The following is a 17,422-nucleotide window of genomic DNA, read 5'->3' as shown; positions in this document are numbered from 1 at the left end:
ATTAAATCGAGCCGAGTCGACTCCCATCGTTGACTTAAATGAGCCGAGCCGAGTCCGACTCGTTCGCGAACGACTCATCACTAGAACAGCTGCGTTCCAGTTTCTCTCTCTCTCTCTCTCTCTCTCTCTGACTGCGTTCACTTCCTTACTTTCACCCCTCCCTCTCGCGCTCTCTTCTCCTCTACATCCTCAATCTCTCTCAGCAGCAGCAGTTTGTGTCCTGAGAGAACTGGCACCAAACTGACGCATCCATGGGGCGCGCGCAGCATCTTTATTTCACCACATTACAATTTGAAGTCATATAGTGGGATATTCACGCCAACGCAACAAGCACACGTCAGTCGTTCGGCGTTTAATCTTCAGGCTTAAAACTCTCAGTCGCTCCATATCTGTCTGTATTTGTCACATTTGTAGCTGTGTCGAGCAGTGGTGATGGATGGGGATGCGTGTGTTCGCGTGTGGACTCGACCGCTGCAAGTGATGCTCCAGCAGAAGAAGATCAAAGCGCGGAGGAAAAAGCGCAAGGAGTTGTTCGGGGGACAGATGTGCTTCATCGGGCTGCTGCTGCTTGCGGTGTCCGGCTTGTCTAGTTTGGCCGAGAAATCCGGTGAGTTTCGGTTCAGTATTTGTCAGGAATGTGTGTTTGTGAAAGCGGAGGGGGGTAATGGAAAGTTTTACGGGAGAATCATACTCGCACTCGGAACTGTTTTAGTAGAGAACCGTAGCCTACTCGCAACATTGCACCGACTTTTAAAGGGAAACATGCAGAATCACTCTTAACTGATCCGTGTTTCCCAACCTTTTTTCAGCCAAGGCACCCTTTGAAATCTTTCAAAAATGTGTGGCACCCAACACTAGTGTTGTTATGAAACTACGATACATTGAAATGTATCGATTTTCAACACCACAGGGAAGAACTGCCTACTGTCATATAAATATTTGTAATATTATTTAAAAAAAAAAATAATAAAAATTGTCCATCCATTGAAAGTCTAGGAATCTAAAATTTCTCTGAGGCTTTTATTCACATATAAACATTGCTCAATTACCATTGCAAATCTCACCTAAATGTTTGCTCTCTCAGTGTATTTGTGTTTTTATATTGGGATAATTTTGTGTAATTGCACAAGATAGCTTGTTTTTAATCAAAGTTTTTAAAATATTTTATAATAATAATAATTTCACAGTTATTCTCCAAATTAATGTAGAAACAACATAAAGACAGTATATTTTAATCATTAATTATCGCCATGCAACATTACAGTATAATTGAAACCTATCAATTTTAACATTTATTGGGCTCCAAAAAAAGAACAACTTTTAATTTAAGTGAACTTAAAACAATAATCACATAAGCCCATAATAAATGTTATATTTACCTGTGCCCTTTTCTCACAACTCTTTACATTCATTTAAGACTTTATTTAACACTGCTCTTATGAGGATACTCAACAAAACGGAAATTTTGGCATAATCGTGTGTTCTATCAAGCTCGAAAGAGAAGTCTGTTATGGCTTGCGTCGTTCTGTGCGTCGTGTGTGTCAGCAGGACATTCACAGACAGCGCGTTCTCTTGTCATGTCGCACTTGAATGGTTTAAAAGCATTTGCATGAAGAGGAAGGTGATCATAATGTAACGCTAGCCAAAGGATGACAGAATTATTTTTAAAAACATTAATTGCGTTAAATATTTTTAACGCGTTAAACTGAAAAACATTCATCGCATATGCGTTACTTTTGACAGCACGGCCATAACCGATCTGTTTATGTGAATACGCGGCGAGACCGACGTTGTGACAATATTTTCGTGTATTTGACTAGGCTAAGCGCAATAAGCCATGAAAAACAGGCAGCTTTATGTTTACGCACGGGAATGAAATCATGCACAACCCCCGCAATTCAAAGCCGAAAACTTACTATTTGCATTTTTATTATACATTTGTGTGCGTTATTTGATGGTATTCTACATCATTTTTTTTTTTTTTTTTTTTTTTTTTTTTTACACATTTTAGCAATTTTAAAATGTTTGATGGAGTTTTTACAAGACACCCCTGCTCTCGCCAGTTTGGGAAACGCTGCCATATTTATGAAACAGTTAAAAATTTACAGAATTCGGCTACACAATTGTTTTAGATAAGCATGACTCACTTTTTATAAGAGTCATATAGCCTACACTATTAACCATTTTAGCCTACTTAAGACTTAAATATTTTAAAGATGCTCTAAGCGATGTCACGCAGCAAACATCTCCTCACTATCCGCTAGCTGCCTGTCCCCTGAACACACTTTAAAAAAACGTGGTCTCTGTAGACAGCCTAGGCTCCAGAAACGGCAACAAACTGGGCCAACCTGGACCACGACACATAACAAACAGTGTTCCAGCCAATAACTGACAAGAATGATTTGGGGGTGGGGGGTTAATGCGCGTGCACATGAAGGGGGGTGTGGGGAGTGGAGGAGAGAGAAGCATGAAGAGGGAAGTTAGCTAGAGGAGAGATGTCCTAGACAACGACTAACGTTAGAATTATATTCTGTTGAATTTTGATATGGCCGACACACGACCAAAGAGACGACGTTAGCAAAGAAGAGGGAAAAAGGAGAAGGAACGCACGAAGTCCTGAATTTACATCGGAAAAGCACGGAAGGGAGTGGGAGGGGGAGCGGGAGGGGACGAGATGAGGAGGGTCGAGCTAGCCTCTGTCTACAAGAAGTGACGTCTAGTCAACAAGAAGTGACGTCACCCAACATCGCTTAGAGCACCTTTAATGAACTGTACTCATAACGTTTTGGAGAATCGTAATGACACTAGCTATAAACTGTTTTAGAGAGCCAAACTTAACATTTAGAGAACATAGCACTAAAATCCATTTGAGACAGCCATAATCAAACAATTAACTATTGAGACATCTGTACAATTATTATTAATCATTTTAGAGAATCAAAAGCTGTTTTAGAAGATAATCATGTTTACACTTTTAAATTTCACTGTGATTTAGATACATTTTTGTCATAAATACAATCGTTCTAGTGTTACGTACTTGTGATGTTGATATACTAAAGTGTTTTGAACATATATTTAATAATAGGTTGATCTGTCGCAGGGCGGTTTTCTCCCAGAATGCTGATAAAGTTTGGGTTCTGAATGATCCATAATGGATTGTAGTAAGCCAGTGGTGGTTTACCCACTGATTCACAAACACTGAAGGAGTTCTTTAGAGCTGAAACATGTTGGCATTTTTAATGGTTTAAGCCACTATTAATAAAGGCTTTTTAACCTTTTTTCCTTCTCCTCCTTGGATTTTTTTGAGTGCCTGGGACTTGTTTTATTTTGGATTTGTTCCCCTACCCCAAGAGCACCTATCACAGACTCTTACTCTACCTGAGCGCCTGGTTGAACTCTTTACAATAAATGATCGTTAGCTGACCCAGGAACCCTTGATGATCTCAGTCATCTCTATATAATAACAATGTTGATCACCAATTTGTTAAAAATTGAGTCAGGACAATGTGGCAGTTAATCTCAGAGACATTAACAGTGTCTGTACCTTTTTCCATCACAGGCTTGCTTGTTAAAAGCATTTCTACCATTCATGTTTACATTATAGCGACATTGTAGGACTTGCATGAAGTTGTCTCCTTAAAAGTTGGCAAATATTGTCATGGGGGCTTTTCTTATCAGCTTGTCTAGATTTGTCCGCTCCCTGATCCATGATACCATGCAATCTGAATCCGTCCACACAAACTCCATCTGTCCATTCGTATCTGTGCAACTCAGCACAAAATTAATGACTCTTCATAATCATTTTTTAAATATATCCATTCAGGATGTGTACATCTGTCATATACCCTGACATACAAAAGATCTTTTCATATAATACTCTGCATGTTCCCTTAAGGGCACCACATTTAAAGATAATCTTGTTGTATAACATAATATTGACAGCTCTGTACATTACATTAAAAGGGTCATTTAATTCTATTTTCAAAGATCGTTATTTTGAGTATTGCGTGTAATAGAATGCTTTAATGTTAAAAAATACATTATCTTTCACATACTGTACATTATTGGAGCTCCTCCATGCCTAGTCTTTCTAAAACACGTCAATTTCTACAAATTTCTGCTTTTCTTTCCGAAAAGCGTAGTATGCTCTGATTGGCCAGCTGACCCAGTGTGTTGTGATTGGCCGTGTCGGAAATGTAACACCCCTTACTGTAATCGCAAGCTTCAGCTTCTTAAGCAATTATAAAGACAGTTAACAATGTCATCAGTTTTACCATATCAGTTTGAGCCTGAGTCGGATTCTGAAAATGCAGATGACTAAGCCGATCGATCTGAACCTGATGCTCGTCTGTATTTACAGTACACAAGTCGCAGTTCAGCTGACAGTGTAAAACAGAACACGTAGTGCATCTATGTTTGTCATCTTTATACCACAAGTTATAAGCGGAGAACAGAGAATACTACATTTGCAAACATAAATCCATATCTGCAATTTTGATTGTAAGAATGACAAACAATATGCGTTACACTACACTGCACAAAACTCTGCATTTGAACAGTCAATAGCAAATACTTTAAAAAACAATAAAACATACTTACAGGCTCTGATTCAGAAGCGCCAGATTGCCCTAGCTAAGTTGAAATTGCCCCATTTTTGTGCCCTCCCAGGTTAAGGAAACTGACCTGTGTAAAATGCGCTGCACGCACACAAACTTTTGGGTTGTACTGTTCTGGAACAGTGTTGTAAATAAATCTTAACCAATAAATCAAAATCTTCTCTTTCGGAAGGCCAAATAAAGTGCTTTTGCTTTCGCATAGAAACACACAGTCTTGGCGGCGTTGTCGACATGGCGGAGACAACACTACTACGATAACTGAAGTCATGCCTTCTTTCTTTGCGTATGCATTTGGTCGGCATTATGCAAATACGGTATTTCCACATAGTGACGTAGTCATGTGAGGGAGAATTCAATCGAGGTGTTTTAGCTAAGTCTGGATCTGCCTTACCTTTTAGATAGAATAAATCTTTTTGTGGGAGACTTTGAGCTTTACAACTTGGCAGATCGTATACATGGACAAACAGCTACATGACACACTAAAGAAAAAGGAAAACATGAAATTGCATCATATGAGCCCTTTAAGGCTGTTGGATGAAATGGATAGATCATTTAATTTACATGTACAGTGTGTTCATATATATAGGAAGCTGCTATTTTGCAAATGCCACGAGGGAAAGCAAATGAAAAGAAGTGGAGAAAGTGAAGAGGTGGATTTGGAGGGAAGAATAGGGCAGGGAGAACTGTGCTGAGTGGCCTGCCAGCCAGAACAGACACTGATATAAAGTGACTTCTCTGTCAGTTGCTGACTGGCTCTGACAGACTTGCTGCCTGCATTTGGGCCAGCTAGTCAGGCCTCTGAGCTTCTTTATTGTTGTTTTTTGAGGCACTGATTTTATTGATTGATTGATCCATTTATTTATTTACATCGTTTCTTGTGCCCCCCATTTTCTTTCTTTCTCTCTCTTGCTCTCTCGCTCTCATTTCTCAATACCCTTATCTCTCTCTTGCACTATTTGGACAAGATTAGTTTTTCAAACAGCTTGAGTCAAATTATTACCAGAGGACATCTGTGATGTCATGTACTGATTCGGACGGGATTTGGAAATATATAGTTTTTTTTTCTTCCCGTCATTTTACCAGGAAAATGTCGACAAAAACGTCAAAATTTATAATGGTGCTCCAGGCAGGGCCATAAGAAATCTAGCTTTAGATACAATATTCAATGAAAGTCATGTTGTTAATTATGTTTAATATAAAATGCATATAAATGAAAAGAGTATATATATATATATACAGATAAAATATCTCCTCTGGGTTAGCAAAAACAGTGCGCACCACATTTTTAGCCAAGGTTGTGTGAGAAAAACAATGTTTTCCTGCCCAAATGGGGCTTTTGACGTCAATTAATGTTCCCTGTGTGCCCAGATGCTCCCAGGTACCTCGTGTTCATGCTCGGGCTGTGCTTTCATCTGGAAGAAAAAGTGAAAGAAAGAAAAATGAACAATGTGTTAGATCTTCCTATTGTATAGGAATATTTTGGACAATACTGGAGAAGTTTGACATGTTTTGGTTCAAATTTCGCAACACTTTCTCTAACATGTTTAAGAAATGCACAGCACTGCATAAACCTGTTGTATAATGTTTGTTAGCCCTTACTAATTTATGCTGCTTTATATGGATATAGTTATTAAACCTATAGAAATTTCTACCCTCACCACCTTTTTGCCATTTTTTAAAGTAAGGCAACACAAGCAAATTTTTTATGTCAACATTTTACAATACATATTTTAGGCTATAAATTATAAAACAATAGAAATACTGTTCAAAAATTAAGATAATTATTGTGACAATTTCTGGTTGTCAAATGTTATATGCGTAGATATAAAATATGTACTTGCCAATGTTTCATATTATTCCTTCTTTCACTTGGAGTGTCCTTGACATTGGTTCAAATGACTGAATCTTCAATCTTTCTATGTGTCACGTGAACTGTGGACAATAGAACACCTGAAAGGCTCTGGTTCTCAGCAAAATGACTGAATTACGTTCAAATGAATGAAAGTCTTGAATGAAAGTCATTTGACTCAACTTTTTAGTTTCCCCTTCAAGCTAATGTTGCATTGTCACTAAATCTTGCAATCATTGATCATGTTCATTGCCTTGCAAGTTTCAAACTTCAACATTTGTTTTTCTGTGATGTATTGAACGTTTTTGGTGGAAATTCTGAGTGAGCTGTTAGACATAAATATGAAATTGCAAGAAGTGACCTGGCTGCTTAATTGATTTTTGCATACAGTAGCTTTCCAAGTAGGATTACTTCTTGTTGTTCTTACCTCTCTCTATCATTCTTTTCTGACCAGCTCATTTATCATCCACACTGGTCCACACCTTTAGTCTCTTTTGGAGCAGAGCAGTTCATTATTTTAGCTAGTTTTACACCACGCTGGGCCACAAGCCTGGCAGCAAGCTAGTCCCAGATGGATGACATGAGATGGATCAGTGCTGTAATTGTAATTCTATATCGCACAGACAAATTGAGGGTTTGGAAAATGTGTGAAATGTCAGAGGTCTAACAGTGTTCAAGTTACAGATTTGTAGCCATTGAAGCCCATGCACAGGATATTAGGTGGCACTGTAACAAAGGTGTAAATTAAGTGTTCCATATAATATTATGATATATTAGGACCATTTCAGTTATCATTCAGTTTTTGATTTATTGGTATTGGTCAGTAATATCAGGATATATTTATCATCTGATATCACATATTTAATTTGAACTCTCCTTTCCACTTATTTTTTAGATCATAGGTGACTTTAGCCATCATCGAGCACTAACTTAAAGGGATTGTTAACCCTAAAATGAAAATTAAGTCATAATTTTTTCACCCTGGTGTTGTTCTAATGCAGTATGCCCTTTCTTTTATGGACCAAAAAACGAGAAATTTTACAAAAATGTCCCGCTTGCACTTATCCATACAATGGCAGTAAAAAGCGACCAGCATCAAGCTTTTTAAAAAATACTCTCCAGGGTGAGTAAACTACTTTAAGGAGAACTCCGGTCAATTTTAACATTGAACTCATTTTTTTGTAAATTTGGTGTGCTGTCAATACAGAGAACAACGGCAAAAATAGGTGTTGCCTACACCGTGTTATCCTCTTTTTAAAATTTGCACCCTGTTGACTTCAATGGGGCAAGTTTTAAACCAGCTTTTAGCCTCTTAACATCCTTGATGTGTCATTACAAGTGCATCAGCTAATGTGACAATCGATTACTATGGGCTTCGACCGAAAACAGGAAGAAAATACAGGTATGTGCGCTGGCTGAAATAACATCATTTTTATTAATATCTTTCACATCTACTGCAGTCAGATTCACCCGTGTTCACTCTGAAGGAATCACTCACATTAGCTGTGCACTTGTAATGACACATCAAGGATGTAAAGAGGCTAAAAGCAGGTTTAAAACTTGCCCTATTGAAGTCAACAGGGTGCAAATTTTAAAAAAAGGATAACATGGTGTAGGCAACACCGATTTTTGTCGTTGTTCTCTGTACTGACAGCACTCCAAATTTACAAAAAAATTATCTCAATGTTAAAATTGACCGGAGTTCTCCTTTAATTGTCATTTTAGTGTGAACTATCCCTTTAAGGGATAGTACAAAGATGTAAGCATTATTTGTTGAGCTTTCATTATATAAGAACTTTTTATTTTATTTTTTTACAAATCTGTATAACACTGCACACTATAATGTTAAATTCACTTAATAATCACAATTTTGATTTGCCACTGACAAAACAATTGTCATTATTATTATTTATTTTATTTTTTTTTTACAAAATGTGTAGATTTTTAGTATCATTATTTATTCGTTTTCAACCATGAAAATGAAGAACATAATTTGACCAGAAATTATTTTTTAATCAGAGCATCGCTGAAGACTTCCGAAGGTTACCAAATGCTAAATGAATTAGAAACAACAGCATGGTATTGTCATTTATCAGGAGAGATATATAGTGTTATGCTCATTGTAATATCCACTGACATGAACTGAATATTTTCTGTCAGCTGTAAAATATACTGACTCAGCAGTTTAGTTTTCACTTGAGCTGATGAATGGAGCCAGTGATGTTGTTGTCTGATGCACCATCACCTACAAAATCCATCATGCTTACATACCAAACCAGCCTCTCTTTATATGCCTTTGACAGCTCACAGCTCACTAATCATTCACAATTCTGTTTGAAACATGGCTTTACTTGTTAAAGCAGAGTCCCAACACTAAATATATGAAGCACAGGCTGTCGTTTCCACAGAATTTCTGAGATGTGTTCACAGTGAATAAAAACCATCCAGTCATTTGATCAAGTGTGAAGAGCAAATAATGGCTCATCTTTCAGTACATCACAGTTGGCAATTAAGCTCCCCGTTCAAACACTGATTACAAAAATCATCTCAACACAGTTTAAATGTACAGCAGGAGACTCAATAATGTGAATCTTTCAAGCTTAAAGAAGAGGCACTGCACATAAATAAAATATAGCTCACTCATTTTTTTTACGTGATAGATAAATGCACATGTTATTTCCTGTTATTTCTCAGTAGTCTGTTTACATCATGATAAGTTCTTGTCCATTAATAAGGTGAAAAATCAACACTATCACGTAGATGTTTTGTAGAGGAGCAACAAAGTAAACAATATGCACACATTATTACACAGTGACCTCATAGGTATTTGGACAAGCAAGCCACAGCTAAAAATGTGTGAATGTCATTTCAATATATAACAAAATGTCAAAACAAAAGTGGCATTTATTTGTAGAGAAAGCACAAGCACACTTTACAAGTGTGATACTTCTCAAAAAGGAAAACTCTAGCATCATTTGTTTGCATATGCCACTTGGTTTGAGTCTAAAGTACATAGAAAAAAACAATAAGTAAAATTGATTTTTTAAGTAAATTTCACAAGCATATTTTTAAAGTAAATTTCACAGTTATGTGTCATGTGAACGCAGAGACCTCAATACTTGGTAGACAATACACAATGACGGTAACATTTGATGGATCGTTTTTGTGTTTGAATGTGTCATTTTGATTAGAAAATGAACTCCAAATGTCACAAAATGGCACGTTACTAATCCTAACAACAAAAGCAATGATGAAACAGTGTAATTACAACTGGAAAACAGTGAAAAATCAACCTTATTAATTATTCAAGGCCCAGTGCATGATGAGAGCACCAGTATCAGAAAAGTTGAGTAATTTTACTTAATTTTATAACGTTGATATATACGCTTTCATTTCTACATGCTTTTATTGAGTACTAATATAGAATTTAGTTTTTAGTTTTTTTTTTATTTTATTCTTGCCTGAACTAACTTTTTCATGTAAATTACATTGTTTTTAGCTGTAGTATTTACTTCACCGCAAAATCATTTTTATCAGTGTTCCCTACATATCCAAAAGTCTCCATATATGGCAAATGTATATTACAGACCATCATGATGAAGTGACATTGTTGTTGACTGTGCTGAGCTGTTTACAAAAGTTAACATAAACCTTGAGCAAGAAGTAGGCTATTGAATTTGTCTTTCTGTCTGTGATGGATTAATAGATGTTTAAAAATCATGTCCAGTGGTTGCTTGTATAGCAGTGGTAGCACTGTATTTCAATTTGCTGTCAAAGACAATTCCATGATAAATGACTTGAATCCAGCTCAGAATAGGTGTGTTCGACTTGAAGTGTCGCTGCGCTGAGCAGACTGATCGATGCATGACATCAAAGTACCGTGAGAGCGTTCTGAAAGCATCAGAGCCGTCTGCTCTATAATCGCTCTCGTGGTACTTTGATGTCATACACCAATCGGTCTGTGCAGCGCCGCTTCAATTCGAACACACAAATATGCAACCCATTTTACTTCTGTGAAAACATATTCAACAAGTAAATGTATGGCAGGACTAGGTTTTATTTTGTGTAAATGGATTGGATTATGAAAAGTGGGCATTACTAGAATGGAGCCTAAAACAAATGTGACCCTGGACCACAAAACCAGTCACATGGGTACATTTTTTTTAAATTGAGATTTATACATCATCTGAAAGCTGAATAAATAAGCTTTCCATTGATGTATGGTTTGTTAGGATAGGACAATATTTGACCGAAGATCTGGAATCTGAGGGTGCAAAAAAAGCGAAACATTGAGAGAATCACCTTGTCCATTTATGTTCGTAATTGTGCTGCATTCACTCACAAAAATAAATGTTTTATATATGTACGGTTGGAAATGTACAAAATATCTTCATGGAACATGATCTTTTCTTAATATCTAATGATTTTTGGCATACAAGAAAAATCGATAATTTTGACCCATGCAATGTATTGTTGGCTATTGCCACAAATATACCCGTCCGACTTGTGACTGGTTTTGTGATCCAGGGCCACAAATGCTAAAACAATGGCTAAATAGCTAATTGTGTATTAGCATTATCCAATGACCTTTGCAGCCTAAGTGACATCAGCAGAAAAGAAAAGTAAATAATATTATTTAATTTTAATAATAGGTTATGTAGATAATGATTTTATTTTTAATAAACTCAAAGATTTCTACCTAAACATGATTTAAAATCAAATCAATGTGAAATCCCATTTGCATCCATTTTACTTCTGTAATGTGATGTATCATCATTCACAATAAGACCAGGAACATGTATTCAGAAAGTAATAGTCGATTTTGGATTTGGACAGGTGATCTATCGATTTCCTTAATAACTCTATAGAGAGAAAATTCTCAGTAGTTTCTCAGTAATTAACAAAAAGTATTGAATCCCCCAATAGAATGTCGCTAATTAATACAGTGGCTTTATTTTAGGCTAGCGGTCTATTCTTGAATACTCAAGACAATTTAGTAAGGGCGGAGGCATCTGCCACCCTGGAGCGCGTGACGAGGTGAAAAGGGGATGGAGAGAGAGAAACAGCAAGGGGTTTTCTATCTGCCAGCTCCTCCCGGATCCCTCCACATGCCTCTCCTGCAGCTGCCCTCACGTGTAGCGCAGGTCATTAATTCAGAGAGGAGGGGGTGCCCTACATACCCTTTCTCTAAAGGCTATATATATATATATATATATTTTTTTTTTATATATATATATATATAGCATGCTCTAAATGTGCTCATTAGAGGTGTGATTTATGATGCCCCTACACTCCACCTTCTTTGCATTTGTGCTGCAGTAAGAGTGGATTAGGCCCTGCATTGCATCTGTTTATGTTGTTTGCTAAAGCAAAAAAAAAACTGCTCCAACCGAGTAAATCAAATGCAATGCACAGTTCGGCAGAACACAGCAAGACCACTGAACATCTCCTAGAGAGACTCTGGCCAGCCAGTGAGTGAGCAGATGGATTGCACACAGATGTTTGGAATATTTCAGACGTACGGAGATGAAAACCAGCCCTGTATTGTAATGTAGCAAGGACAAGCATGTTGTACGGGCACTGATCTGCCAGAAATGTTTCGCGCTGAAAATATGTTCTCCAGTTCACTTTACAGACATATGCTGTTTTTCAGAGTGAGAGATATTAACCATAAGGATGGTAACCTTGAGTCTGATCGACTCCTATTTGGTGCTGCGAGTTAAGATGAGGTTCCATCTGTTTGAAACAAAGTTAAGTCGCAGAGACTGACTGAGTTGTTCCCATTTTTAGGCTTTTTTCTGTATTTATTTAACCAATTTCTTACCTGTAGTTTTTAGGTAAGTTTACCTAAAAAACAACAATGTTGATTAAAAAAACAACAACCTTGCATCATAATAAGTGTAGTGATTGTCAAAGCATTGGTAACTAAACAGAATTGTATTAAGTTTAGTGACAATATGTCACAACGTTGACATGGTACAATGACTGGTAGGCTACTGTTTTTATTATTGATTGAAACGAATTTCACGATTTCAATTCAATTCAATTCTTGTGATTTGATTCCGATCTTCAATCAATATTGATTAATTTGGATAAATATTAGATAAACAGTAGATACATGTTAATTTAAAAAAAAAAAAAAAATGCTAATGCTCACCTCGCTAAAAATAACAACTCAATAACAACTATATATAATGCAGTTCTCCAGCGGTTTTATGGGCCTCTTTCCGCTGTTGAAAAACACTTATTGACCGATATTATGTATGCGGCATACATATCTTTCAACATACATATTGTTCATTCGTGTTTATTTACTATTAACTTGTAGTAACACGTTCTGCTTGAAATGAGGCACTACAGCGATCTGCATGTCACATTTACAAGCGCCAAAACAGTATTTATTGTTTGAATGTTGTAATAAAATTTATAGAATCTGAGAGCTAAAAATTTGTTTCATATCAAAAGTAACCTGCTCTGTCTTGTCGGTGTCAGTGTCCTCTTTGCTTCGCAATTTTTCTCTGCATGAGAAAATGGATGTGTGGCGTGAGAGCGTGTGAAAGTGTCAATTGCGTGAGTCACACACTGAATTGGTGAGAGTTGGCAGCCCTGACTGCAACTATACTACAAGTGAACTTGTATACTGATAGTTTATTAATTAAATACTTGTAGAACAGTTTATGTAAAACATAAAAAAAAATATATATATTTTTTTTTAAAACATAAAAAAGTTTATGAAAGCCCACTTTGAAGTATACTTTCAGTAGTTTTATACAGCAAGGACCTATACTTGTAAGTTTTCTTTAAGTGAACGTAATATACTTATAGTTTACTATTTATATTTATATTTTGCACTTTGAGTAGCCTATACTACTATGTTTCTATTGAGGTATTAATTTGTATACTTTAACTGAACTTTAAGTAGATTTGATGTAAATATATGTACACTACCAGTGGACTACATAAAAATTCACAATCAGAATTAGTAAATATATGTTTTCTTTTTAAATGAATAATTTGAAACAATTTATTAAAAGAAGTATACTTATAGCACACTGGAATAAACCTCTTTTTTTTTGTAAGGGCCGTTTGTTGACAAAGTAACATATAATATGTTACTTTTCATATCTTAAAATATTTGTCATTATGAAGTTGTATTTGTTGTGACTTGTCATTGGTGTCAACAAAGGGTTGCTGTAATCTGAGTGTTGTGAGTGATGATACAGCACATTTCTAATGGCTAAACTGCTCAGCTGTCAGAAATTAGCATGGAACCCCAGCACACGCTGTGAGTGCCAGCACATTCAGATAGCCTTTCACCTGCGCTAAGAGGGGAAGAAGAACCGATTAGCTTTTTAATTGTCTGATTTAGATCAAACGTGAGCTGACTATCTTGCAGTGCAGTGCAAATTACAACTAAGGATATGAGAAGGTAGCGCATTACTTTTTACACAGGATTACCTTTCAGCTTTCATTCAAATAAGCATTTTTGCTCTGTAAAAATGACAAATATGCTTAAGATATTAAAATCCACTATTATATGAAAGAATAGTGAGTTGTAAGCCTTTAATCTTTTGGCTGCTTTGAATTTATATAAGCTCTTGTTTGATATTCTGTCTGATTACATAAATCTGCAGTTGAAACATATTTGAAGGTGGTATGGTTTGTAATGAGAATGGATATCTATATTTGTGCAGTTAGTGGTGTTTGTCATTGTTTCAAGATGGACTAAAAATGTTAGTATAGGAGGGTGCCCAAAACAAGCCATTACCCTAAAAGAGCAATATCTGAACACAGAAGAACCAGACTCAGCTGGGATGTAGGAAGAGATTTTGTGGTCCTATGCCACCAAGACAAATGTTGTAAGCCAAAATTCAAGGCTGTTCTGTGTGTCAAAAATCAAACACTCTTTTCGCTTCAGAAATACTGTGAAATATGGTGCTAGTATCAGTAGGACTGCTTTTCATCTTCAGGGACTGGACATCTTGTTAAAACAGAAGGAATAATGTGACATCTGACAACCTTCAGCAAATATCTAATTAAATAAAAAATTATGTGGAAGAATAGGCCACAACCCCTTCTGAAAAGTGTGTGAAGCTAGTAAATACTTCAAAATATGGTATTTGAAATGTGGAGATTTGCATATAAAATTACTTGATACTAGGTGATCTTGATTGGTGAAGTGATCACTGTATCTGCTAAAAATGAATGTAACTATAGCAATGTGCAATGATTTGTACACAATGTAAATTATTCAAAATCAGACTTAAGGAAGTCATGTATAATTAGGGTAGTTTGGGGTTCACTTGGCTTTAATCTGGTTGTTTTAGTTCTAAAAATAACTAAATTAAAATATGCAAAATGTTGATATATTTCTTGACCTTCACTACTGCGGATATTTCCATATCTATTTTTGTGATTTAGCATGCATATGAAAATGTCCCAGACACCAGAAGACTGGGAAAAAAAGACTACCGTAAAAAGATGGGGGATGCTACACTGAGTGACGCCCCAGAAACCAACTCTCGTTTACCCAAAGCCTCAAAGCTCTCTGACCGCCCCTCCAGTCCTTTGAAGATTGTTTGGTGGAGATGAGGCTCTTGTCCAGTTCTTCTGGCTGACAGCAGACATGCACAGCAGGAGTCACACTGCCAGCAGTCACTAATGAGACTATTAATGGCCTGTCACATCCATAAACGGCCAATTACTGATACCCAATCACTGACTTTATATATAACCACTATAGATTCACTCCTGATGGTTTGTTTAATCATTCACCTGATACTAGTCTGATTATTAACTACACTGTACGATTCTCAGACAAGACTGTTCCCAGCGGTCCACACGTTTTCATCAAGTCCCACCTTTACCTCCAATACTTTTAACACCCAATAAATTCTGAAATGGGGTTCATGTGTAGTTTGGGTTCAGGCCGCATCATAGCACTGAAACTGCGCTCGTTAAAATCACAAATGATTTACTCTTAGCTTCTGACCAAGGCTGTATCTCAATACTAGTTTTACTTGATCTTAGTGCTGCGTTCGATACTATAGATCACACAATACTCTTAGATCGGCTACAAAACTATACCGGTGTTCAAGGACAAGCATTAAGCTGGTTCAGATCATACCTATCTGACCGCTACCATTTTGTCTATTTAAACGGAGAAAAATCGATCATAACTCCAGTAAACTATGGAGTGCCGCAAGGATCTGTGTTAGGCCCTCTATTATTCTCAATATATATGCTGCCACTTGGAAATATTATAAGGAAACATGGAATTAGTTTCCATTGTTATGCTGATGACACTCAACTATATATTTCATCACGGCCGGATGAAAACGCTAAATTATCCAAATTGACAGAGTGTGTTAAAGATATAAAAGATTGGATGACGCACAATTTTCTTTTATTAAATCCAGATAAGACAGAGGTAATACTTATCGGTTCAAAAAACCGCCCACAAAACCTCTCACAATACAACTTTAACATAGTAGGGTGTCCTGTTACTTTATCCTCTACAGTAAAAGACCTGGGTGTTATATTAGATTGTAACTTGTCTTTTGAAAAACATATTTCATATGTTACAAAAACAGCATTTTTTCACCTTAGAAATATTGCTAAATTACGTAACATGCTATCTGTCTCTGATGCAGAAAAGCTAGTTCATGCATTCATGACCTCGAGACTAGATTACTGTAATGCTTTATTAGCTGGTTGTCCTGCATCCTCAATAAACAAGCTACAGTTAGTCCAAAATGCCGCCGCTAGAGTTCTTACTAGATCAAGAAAGTTTGACCATATAACACCAATTTTATCATCACTACATTGGTTACCTATAAAGTTCCGTATTAATTACAAGGTATTGCTACTGACTTATAAAACCCTAAACGGCTTAGCTCCAGTTTATTTAACGGATCTTCTATCGCCCTATAATCCATCGCGCTCTTTAAGATCACTAAATTCGAGGCTTCTGGTCATACCTAGGATATCCAGATCCACCAAAGGAGGGAGAGCATTTTCACATTTAGCACCAAAACTCTGGAATAGCCTTCCTGATACTGTTCGTTGCTCAGATTCGCTCTCCCAGTTTAAAACTAGATTAAAGACGCATCTCTTCAGCCAGGCATTCATATAATATTTTAATCTTACAGTTAAATCCGGTCTCTACTTCATAAACGCCAGAGGAGAACTGGCCCCCGACTGAGCCTGGGTTCTCCCAAGGTTTTTTTTTCTCCATTGGGTCACCTAATGGAGTTTTTCGGTTCCTTGCCACTGTTGCCTTTGGCTTGCTCAGTTGGGGATACTTAATTTGATTAATCGATTCAACAGTGCTATTGATCTGCATTACCAAACGTGGATGTTTTACACCAGAAACAAACACTGATGTACTATTTTATTTAATAATGTGAAGCTGCTTTGATACAATCTGTATTGTGAAAAGCGCTATATAAATAAAGTTGACTTGACTTGACTTGACTAGTTTCTTTATTTGTACTGATTCTATATTCAAGGTGGTTTCAAACTTTTTTTAATGCCAAAGTACCCACTAAGATGATGATCCCCTGGTGAATTATCAAGACATGTTCTGTATGGTAGCAATAATTGGTAAATATTTTATATGGCCATTTTGATCAAACCAAAAGACAATGATTAATAAATATTATATGGAAAATATTAATTTCGATTCATTTTTCATAACTCAAATGTATTTATTTAGTTATTTCCCCTTAAATCTCTTAAATTTTCCGCTTCCCATTTTCGTTCCCCAATTTGAAACCCACTCCCTGCTCTAATCCAAGCAGATGTTTTTCTTCTACAATGTCACTAATATAATACAGTGTTTCCAGAGATCCTTAAATTCTACCTCCCTTCTATCTTCTGATTTGTTTGCAACTCTACTCTCTCCCTAACTTTGTTTGACTAGTACTGTCCCATATTCAAGTTTTCACCTAATGAA

General features: G+C 36.4%; 1 protein-coding gene across 1 annotated transcript in view; it reads left to right on the top strand.

The window, feature by feature from the left end:
• The first annotated feature begins 227 nt into the window (after window positions 1-227).
• Window positions 228-17,422, top strand: part of slc24a3 (solute carrier family 24 member 3) — an 81,776-nt gene continuing 64,581 nt past the window's right edge. Inside the window, exon 1 of the mRNA XM_081350976.1 lies at window positions 228-607. Coding sequence (XP_081207102.1) covers window positions 433-607 — 175 coding nt within the window. The 5' untranslated portion in view covers window positions 228-432. The remainder of the gene's footprint in view (window positions 608-17,422) is intronic.

The sequence above is a fragment of the Scardinius erythrophthalmus genome, assembly GCF_964197995.2.
Source record: "Scardinius erythrophthalmus genome assembly, chromosome: 21".
Taxonomy (NCBI): Eukaryota; Metazoa; Chordata; class Actinopteri; order Cypriniformes; family Leuciscidae; genus Scardinius; species Scardinius erythrophthalmus.
The sequence above is the reverse complement of the archived record's forward strand: the minus strand, read 5'-3'. Positions and strand labels throughout refer to the sequence as shown.